General features: G+C 42.2%; 1 protein-coding gene across 1 annotated transcript in view; it reads right to left on the bottom strand.

The window, feature by feature from the left end:
- Positions 1–10,052, bottom strand: part of GAS2 (growth arrest specific 2) — a 47,755-nt gene that overhangs the window by 32,446 nt on the left and 5,257 nt on the right. The window contains exon 3 of the mRNA XM_072421574.1: positions 377–537. Coding sequence (XP_072277675.1) covers positions 377–537 — 161 coding nt within the window. The remainder of the gene's footprint in view (positions 1–376; positions 538–10,052) is intronic.

Genomic DNA, 10,052 nt, shown 5'->3' with positions numbered 1-10,052 from the left:
TGAGGGGTTCCCTCCATCCCTGTGCCAAGATCTGTACACCCACTGTGCCCATTATGAGGGGTTCCCTCCATCCCTGTGCCAAGATCTGTACACCCGCTGTACCCAATATGAGGGATTCCCTCCATCCCTGTGCCAAGATCTGTACACCCGCTGTACCCAATATGAGGGATTCCCTCCATCCCTGTGCCAAGATCTGTACACCCGCTGTGCCCATTAGGGTTTAACAAAGCTGAAACACACAAAGGTAAGCAAGGGTACCTTAACTTTATAGAAGGGACCTGTATTCAGCACACATGAAAAGCTCACCCCCCCAGACTACAACTGAAATATTGGTTCTGGGCAGTCTGCCCCTTGCAGTAAATGGTTCCATTCTTACCCAGCATGATAGTCAGCCATAGCGCCAGGTCCTCCTTCATGGGCAGCAGGTTGGCTTCATGCCGAATCGACAACCACTGGCTGTATTGGTGCATATCAGACAGGCCCGGACTGCGTCCCGCCGGACTTAACGTGGGGCACATCATGGCCGAAGAGGAGAATCTGGAGGGGAGCAAGAAATAGCACAATCAGCACAAAATCTCACAAAAATGCTGTGACAACCATCAACACATACAGCTCTATTAAAGCTCTGAGGAAGGGGAGCCCAATCCCCTGAAACGTGTTGTATGTTACCTGGCTGTGATGCTGATCTGATGCCAACAACTTTTATTCCCACCGACCTTTACCAAGCACGCGGATCAGTGGTGACTTTGCTGACTGCATGCTTTTCTAGAATCTCAACATCATGGAGAAAGACAGCCAGGCAACTGATATTTTTTGAAGCAGGAGAGCAATGTCCACTCCCAAAATATATAAAAAACAATATTGTTATATAGGAGAAGCCCGAGTAACCATTTACAGAATAAATGACAAACAAATGAAGCCGCATAATTATAAAAACAGTAAAAAAACGGATTTTACATCCCTCGTTATCAATACCACAATCTCCTCTGCAGGATCCCGACTTACAATAATGAGCGATGATAATTAGTGTATATCAGTACTGCATTGCGGCAACTAATTAGTTTACCAGAAAAATAAAAATTCAGATAATTAGAATTGTAAAAAAAATGTTCAAGAAGAAAAAAACTTTCAGATCCGAGTATCATTAAAATAATGTAAAAAGGCAAAACAGAAGTGACACCAAAACATTGCACTCGGCTCCACTGAAATCAAGAGATCAAGGGCAGGGATGGACTGGTGGGCAGGAAGGCAAATTGCCCCCTGGGTCGTTCCCTCTCTGGTTCTTTACCCCCCAAGCCTGATAGCATGCTAAACCAACCAGCACACACGGGCAGGCAGCCCACAACCTGTCAGCAATGATTGTTGCCCCTCATGTGCTAGCGCACCCAAGTGGCTCCCCAAGCTGACAGCAGTCACAGGTAGCACCTCCAATATGCCAGACCCCACACCCCTACCTGTCAAGAGTCACAGGCCCAAATCACAAGTGGTTCTGATCTTCCAACAGTCGCAGCACCCGAACAAGCTATCCAATCTTTGCAAAATACCCCAATTACCTAGAAGGCTCTGATGCCCCCTAAATCTTTGCCAGGAATCTCACAACCATCAGTGATGCCCCTATCTCCAAATTCTGCCAGCACTCATTAGGGACCCTCAATCTTTGCCAGTCATAATGCATCTCTCTCCATCAGAAGTTACAGATAGCATTGCCACCCAACCCGATTTCTCCAGCAACCATGGGAGGCCTACCTGTCACTTACCTGCCCACCACTTACCTGCCTATCATTAGAATTTGAATATCTTAGATGTCTTTACTAAACTTTGCTGATCAATAGAATCTGCAGATCACTGTGATATCTGGTACTGGAGATTCTGCCTGTCCATGGAGTATATCTCTATACTATATTTTAATATCTGTATTTCATTGATATCTACTTCTCAGTGGAGGCCAATGCCAACAAATGCCCCCTGTGCAAAAATAACCCCCCCCCCAAACAGACTTAGGGCCCTTGTGGGCTGAGGAGGGTCCAGGGCCCTAGTTCAGCAGCACACTGTGCACCTCCCTATGTCTGCCCCTGCTTCATCATAATATTAGTATCTGGATGTATTATATTTGCCTTTTGTTGATAATTTTTGCATGTCATTGGTAATATCTGCATGTCATAGATATTTTCCTGCTCTTGGTAAAATCTGCTTGTGATTAGAATTTGTTAATTACTTTCAATGATAAATGGGACATGTGCAGAAAACTTGCAGCATTCACATGTAACCCCCAATTTCTATTTCGGATATGGGGCAGTCACTTCAGAACCCCCCCCAACAGTCACTGGGGTCCTCCAGTCTGTTAACAATGTAGTTCCAGACCCTGCTAGTATTGGAACATTACAACCTTTAAAGCTGGGGCATTATGGGGGTAACTGGAAAGCTGTTATGGGCAAGAAAATAAATTGCCTTCTGGATGGCACAGTATTGAGGGCACTGCAAAGCCACAACACTACTGGGGGCACTCAAACTCAAACTTGGGGCCACATCCACCCGTCTACTATATTTTGCAATAGGCACTTGGTTGCCTTTGCCCCCCAATCCTGATTGTCACAGTCGCTGGATGCTGGAAGAACTTTCAGCCCACCAAAATACAAACAATATTAATATTTGAACTCAGAGATTCTAGACATGAATGATACCCATTTAGCCATCAGGCTACCCCAATGCAGAATGCTATACAAGAAAAGAGCGTCTGGCCAATATTATGAAAGTTCTCCGCTGGCTGCATCAATCTCCTCCATGAGGACTGACATAGCAATCCTGGATTTTACAGCTTCTGTCCATAGAGTAATAAATCTCTGTCTGGATGCAATAAAAATTCCAGCAATCACTGAGCTGCAGAAAACATAAATCCAATTGCATCGAAATCCATAACCTTCTATACAATTATTATGCAAAGCAGAAACTACGCAGGGCGTCTCATCTCACCTATTGATTACGTTAAATTTTTAATATTCCAATCAGATCTCAGAATATTAAATCCCTGAGCATTTTTTAATCACTTAAACAGGAAGCTGGAAAATTTCCACATGGAGAAAACTAATGGAGATCTAAATATTTATTGCAAATTCATCATCCTTTTATTGGAGTGGATAAAACAAAAGCACGGAAGAGGTGCCATGGGAGGGAACTCGGCATAATATGACCCAGTTGTCGGATGGAATGTAAACAAATGCTGCAAAATCATTGGATGGTGATCTGGTCTACATTCCGAATGTGAACCGGTGTGACAGCTGGACACAAATACAAATTGGTGCAAAACTTTTAACTATGTCCCAACTTTGTGCTGCATTCCCCTTATTAGCAGCACCTTAACATTTGCTAAATTTCATCAAAATGTGTATAAATCTCAACCATGAACTTCTCTTCCTTCTAATCTGTTATTGTAGCACTGAAATCATTTTGTTCCAAAATCTGCCAGGATACCTTCCTGTGCCCTCTACCTGTCTTGCAATGTTACCTGCGACATTGTTTCCAGTTATCTATGCGCACTGCAGAATTTCCCGTTTTGTTTTATTGCCATTTTTTAACTATCATCATGTTCACCATTAATATTTGGCATTCAATGTATAAGCCAAAATGGCACCAACGATATTGTGTGTCAAGAATGGCAAACATCCGTTGTAACACGTCCTATGATATAGATTGTGTAGGTTAGCAATAGTTGAGAATTTTGTTACCTTTTGACAAGTAATGGCTTCACCCATCCGGAATTCCAAACTTGGCATGTTAGCCGTTGAATGAGATATTATGTAACATTACATTTATATTGGTAAAGCTTCAATAAATCTCAGAATGGCCACAAAAAGATTCCATCTATGTCATGAAGCTGAAATGATCTGATAAATCTTATGTTATAGATTGTGCAGGTTAGCCATAGATCAGAATATTGCTGCATTCTAATTCAATTTGGCTCATACTTGTTGCAGTGATTCTGATTTATTTGTTAGGGGTGATTGTTCCAAAGATACGTCAATATTGAGTTTTAAACCAATCCTATATATCTGCAATACATTGGAATATTGTTTAATAGTAGACCAGTCTGCCTTCAGGAAGCTGAAATCCCTTCCAACATCACCCCTTACCTCCGCCAAGAATATCCTGCCAAAATCAGGAACATGAAAGAATCTGAAGCAATTTATTCTATAGATTTGTATTGGGTAGCCAATACCAAAATCTTGCTTGCTATTAGTACCAAAAGACCCAGGAACCTATAATACGACCCAAGATTCCCAATATTTCTTATTCTATGGACGGCACATGTGAACAATAATTGGAATGTTGTTAAATAGTAAAACAGAACTCCTTCAGGAAGATGAAATCCTGTCCAAAATCTCCCCTTACCTCAGCCAGGAATATCCTGCCAAAAAGCAAGACGGTGAAAGAATTCTACCTGGAAAAACTTATCCTGGGGGGGGGGTTGGGGTGCAGAGCGGAATATTGTTAGGTTTAAGCCACAAAACATGTTTGGAAAGCAGAAAACCCAAATGGAACATCCAATTAGACAAATCCCATTGTATAGGATCATGCGGGGCAGTAGTTTGGAATATTGTTGCATAGAAGCATGGAAAGACACCAATCCATCCAGAAGTCCCAATGATATACAATATCCTATAGATTGTGTAGGTTATCAATACATTTGAATATTGACATGTATTAGAACAGAAAGATTCCAGGAACCTGGAAATTCCACACATAATTATGATCTTTGCCTATGGATTGTGTAGGTTACCCATGGATCTAAATACTAATACCTATTAGCTCAGAATAGCTGAAGGAACCTGCGATTCCCATCCAGAATTCCCAATCTTATATATATATCTTCTTTTATAGATTCCATAGATTGAAATATTGTTACCTGTTAGTACAGAAAGATTTCATAAACCTGGAATTTCCCAGAATTCCCATTCTGTTATATCATCTATAGATTGTAAAGGTTATCAATAGATCTGAATATTGGTATCTATTAGAACAGAAAGATTCCAGGAATCTGGAAATCCCATGAATTCTGTTTTTTTCCCCCATGGATTGTGTAAGATATCCATAGATCAAAATATTGATTCTTATTGGCACGGATTAGCTGGAGGTACCCAGGAATCCCAATCCGTATGTATTACCAATCCTATACCTTATTTTATAAAAAGTGTCTGTGATCAATATATTCAAATATTGATAACTATTAAAACAGAAAGATTCCAGAAACTTGGAATTCCGAATGGAATAGCTGAAGGTGCCTGGGTCCCCCATCCAGAATTCCCAATCCTTACCCATTCCTAATCCAACAGTTCATGTTATAGATTTTGCAGGTTATCCATAGATCCTATTATTATATAGCTGGAGGTGCCTGGGACCCTCATCCAAAATTTCCAATCCTTATCTATTCCCAATCCTATACCTTATCCTATTGTGTCCATTATCAATAGATCCATATATTGATAACTATTAAAAAAGAAAGATGCAGAATGTAAATCCAATTATTAGTAGCACAGATTAGCTGGAGGTACCCGGGATCCCCATCCAGAATTCCCAATCCTTATCTATTCCAAAACATACAGTTCATGGTATAGATTCTGCAGGTTATCCATAGATCAAACTATTAGTAGCACAGAAAAGCTGGAGGTACCTGGTACGCTCATCCAGAATTCCCAATCCTTATGTATTTCCAATACTATTCCAATCCTTTACATTGTGTCTGTGATCAATAGATTCAAATATTCATAACTATTAGAACAGAAAGATTTCAGAAGCTTGGGGTTCCGGATGGATTAGCTTGAGTTGACTTGGATTTCCATCCAGAATTCCCAATCCTTACCTATTACCAATCATCAGATTATCCATAGATCCTATATTAGTAGTGGAGAATAGCTGGAGGTGCATGGAAACCCCATCCAGAATTCCCAATCCTTATCCATTCCCAATCCTTTACCTTATCCTATATATTATATCTGTGATCAATAGACCCAAATATTGATAACTATTAGAACAGAAAGATGTGCAGATTATCCATAGATCCTATTATTAGTAGCACAGAATAGCTGGAGGTGTCTGGGATCCCCATCCAGAATTCCCAATCCTTATCTATTCCCTCACCTACATCTGTAAGCAATAAATGGGAATATCACCGATCAGAGAACATTTCCAGGATTTTCCTTACCTCTCAGGAAGCGGCTCCCAGGCAGGACATGAAGCTCTGACTCCTCTCAGGCTCTGCTATCGGTTTAAAGGTCCGGGGTTCTTTTTTTTTTTTTCCTCCCCCGTCTATAAAAGTAAAAAGTCATCCCGTATTGAGAGCGCCATTGTGAGGAGCAGAAGTTGGGTTTACACTGCACCTAATGGCATGTAACACTTCCAACAAACTGCAGCCTCCCTCCGCCTTCCCCTCCAACACAAAACTTTCTTTTCTTTGGAATCTTTGCAGAGAGGACGGAGCTTGGATTCTGCCAGCAAAGTCATTGAAACCTTCCTCTGATATTCCCAAATCTGTCTCCCCCCTCCGCCAGACAATATCGGAATCTGGGTCATTCGCTGGAGGCGATTCTGCTTCAGGGGGGCTTTGTGTGAAAAAAAAGGGAATCTGAGAGTTTTTTTGTTTGTTGGCTACATGAGCGGCCATCATTATGCTTTACCACCTGGTAACGCTTTTATTATTAATATTAAACAGGATTTATATAGCGCCAACATATAACGCAGCGCTGTACAATAAATAGGGGCCTTGATGTTAATCGGTCACAGCCGATTGGGTTTCCCCAATATCTATCAGACATGGGGGGTCTGTAGGGGTCCAACATTGGCACCCTGAGAAGGAGGCGTTAGGAACAGTTTGTTCTAATTTGTAAAATACTTCCATATGTGCCATGGGTTAGGTTAAAGCATTTAAATTGGGCTGTATCCCCTGCAAGTTTTATTGCTGGCTGTGTCCCCGCTGAGGAGATTCACAATCACTTCCTGTCCTGCTGACACTTTGGGTCTTGGAGCGTGTCAGTGTCACCTAGACAGGAAGTGAACGTAATATATCCAGCGGGGACACAGACAGACGTAAAAAACCTAGGCCTTCCCCGCTGTGATTTTCATTGTTTACAGCTGTTCCATATTTTATTAATAATAAGGATTGATATAGCGGCAACATTATATGCAGCGCTGTACCTAAAATAGGAGTTGCAAATGACAGACAAAAAGAGAGGAGGGGACCCTGTCCCGAAGAACTTACAATCTAAGTTTCACTATTATCTTATTATATAAATGTATATGAATTTAAAATATATTTAATAAAAATACAATAATATCTCTCTAGCTTCATTGCTGACATAAGGTTAGTTAGCTGGGAGGATGTGATCAGTCTGCTGCAGGCAAGAGAAAACATTTCCTCAGTCTCCCCTCCCTTAATAATAAGTCACAGAGACTGATATTTGTGATGACAACTAGGATTGTGTCACCGCCAGCAGAACCCTGGATGATGCCTGAATAAAGATGGCGCTGTGCTTCTGGTAGGTAGGGGTAGTGGGGTAATAAATACCTGGCAGCTGCACCCAGAGATTGCACTCCGGGCTCCGTGACTTCTACACCTGTGCAGATTATTCGGCTGGTGGGTGAAGCTCCGCTCCCGGAATCCTCAGGGTTTTCCTGGGCTGATAATGGAGAGGTCGCGTTCCCCTGATTACATTACCATGCCGGTTGGAGCAGAAATTAATATTTCATCGCCAGCAAATACAAAACAGAATGAGACCAAACTCAGAAAACACACTGCTAGGGAAAACGTCCAGGAAGAGATCCAACAATGAACAATCCTATGCCAGGTGATGGGGTGCAGATACACAGGGCATGGCGGGGGTGCAGGGGGCACCCCAACAAATGGGGTACAACATGGACATCACATACCAGCTTCACCTGCAACCCCAGGATCCCTATAGATCCCTTTGGGTCCCTACGGCCACCAGTGCACCCAAAGCCACCGATTTATAGTCTGGATACAATCCTAAGATCCATTTATCCAACTGTACAGGTAGGAAGTCTGCGTCGTGCATGGAATTATTTCTCCTTTTAATCTCTGGAGCCATCATAAATATTTCATCTGATAATTGACCCTTTATGTATATTTCAGGCAGGCCCACGCATAATGCATTCCACACTTCTGACCAATCACAGCCCATCATGTACCTAATAAACTGGCCCCACACTATTATATCCTGCACACCAGGGAGCCGGTGCATTAGGCTGAGAGCTCCTCACTGATATACAGACCCATGGAAAGAGCTCGGAGCAGCTCACAACTTCCTGGAAGAGGTAAAAGGAGAAAAGATTCCCTATTAGATGCAGCAGGGAATCCATAGACATCTTAGATGCAATTTATTAGTTTAAAATGTGCAGAAGGATCAGAACTTGGTGACAACGGCTTCACCATTTCCTGTCCTGGTGTCAGAGTCTGGAAGTGAGGGGAAAGTCCCCCCAATGGAACCAATCCCACTCTGAGAACCATCGGCCAATGGAAGTGACAATGAATTACAGGCCATTGTTTTTATTGGTTACTGTTGCATCTTCGTGTCGTTCTATTGGCTGATGCTTCTACCTCTGACAACCACCAGCCAATAGCAGCGCACCCCGTTGTGCGGAATTTTTTTTTTTCCCATTTTTTGTTGATCACTTACCGCTCACCCACAATTGATCTATATTAGAATGAGAATTTCAGACCTTTTTATTAATTTTTTATCAAATCTCATGGAATCTAACATCTAATAGAAATACCTAACCGTGTGTGGCCAGTATTGGTAAGGAGCAATAAAGATTTTGGCTTTACACCTGGCTCCTGGGTGGGACATAACTCCATTTTCTGCTTCTTTCCTTTTTCTGGAACTGCAGGGGCGGGGCCAGAGCCAGGAAGCTCTGTGATCTGCATTTTCATTGGCTCAGTATCAGCTATACATAAAAAAGGAATATTCCAGCTTGAACAATGCTCTTCCCCAAATAGAAAACTGCCAAAACTAAATTATAATTAGAACTGTTAGGAAAATCCAAGACTGGTGATATTCCCGAAGTCCAGATATGTATTTATTATTGTTATCTGCAGCTGTAACGCTCTCCATTAGTAATAGAGTTGATGCTCTGTAAACTTCTACAAACTTTTCACTCCATACATTTCAATGTATTTACTTTGGTCTCATTTGGGGCGGGGGGAGCACCCAGTACACATGGCACGCTATAATCTATGACCCCTTTGTATTATGGGGGGGCTCCAGTGGGGTCACCTGTTCCTCTCCAAACTGTATTACTTTTCATTCTCATATATACCCCAATGATGAAGGAGGTGAGGGAGGGGCTGGATGGGGGGTAAGGGGGGTCACATGAATATAGACCTGAAATAGCGAAACCAAAAAATAATAAAATTTCATCTAAACATTCACTCGCTGGCTGGCATGAGATGCAAAAAACTAAACTTCATAGCGCGTACTGGAAAAATAAAATACTTTCAGGATATTGCCAAAACTATATAAAATAGATTGCATACCGCGAGCGGTGGAAGGCACATATGGCTTTTACATCTACACGCGCAGGCTCTTGAATGGAGCGGGTCATTTCTGTGCTCTGTGGGTCACCAATAATTACTGGTAATTAAATTCTCCTTTTTATTATCTCAGAGCCGCTGATCTCCTGCAGCCTCTTTGCAGACACCTCCGGCCTACATATACACCGGCGATGGCTGCATTGCATTTCCAGGGGTAAAAGATTTCTAAGTGCTGCCAAGTTTGAGTTGTGGTTTGCCTGAACTTTTGACTTTGCGGGACCCCAAAGTTTGGGATGTTGGAACCTGGGGTCCTAGTGGGCAATTCATGGGGATCTGGTTCCAAAAAAAGTGCATTGCAGAGCTGCAAGTAATGCAAAATTGTACAGAATGATCCGGGCAGCGCCTGATGGGGCCAAAAACCAACCTGATGAGATGATGGGGCCAAAAACCAGCCTGATGAGAAGATGGGGCCAAAAACCAACCTAATGAGATGATGGGGGCCAAAAACCAACCT

This window comes from Pyxicephalus adspersus, chromosome 9 (genome assembly GCF_032062135.1).
Source record: "Pyxicephalus adspersus chromosome 9, UCB_Pads_2.0, whole genome shotgun sequence".
Lineage (NCBI taxonomy): Eukaryota > Metazoa > Chordata > Amphibia > Anura > Pyxicephalidae > Pyxicephalus > Pyxicephalus adspersus.
The sequence above is the reverse complement of the archived record's forward strand: the minus strand, read 5'-3'. Positions and strand labels throughout refer to the sequence as shown.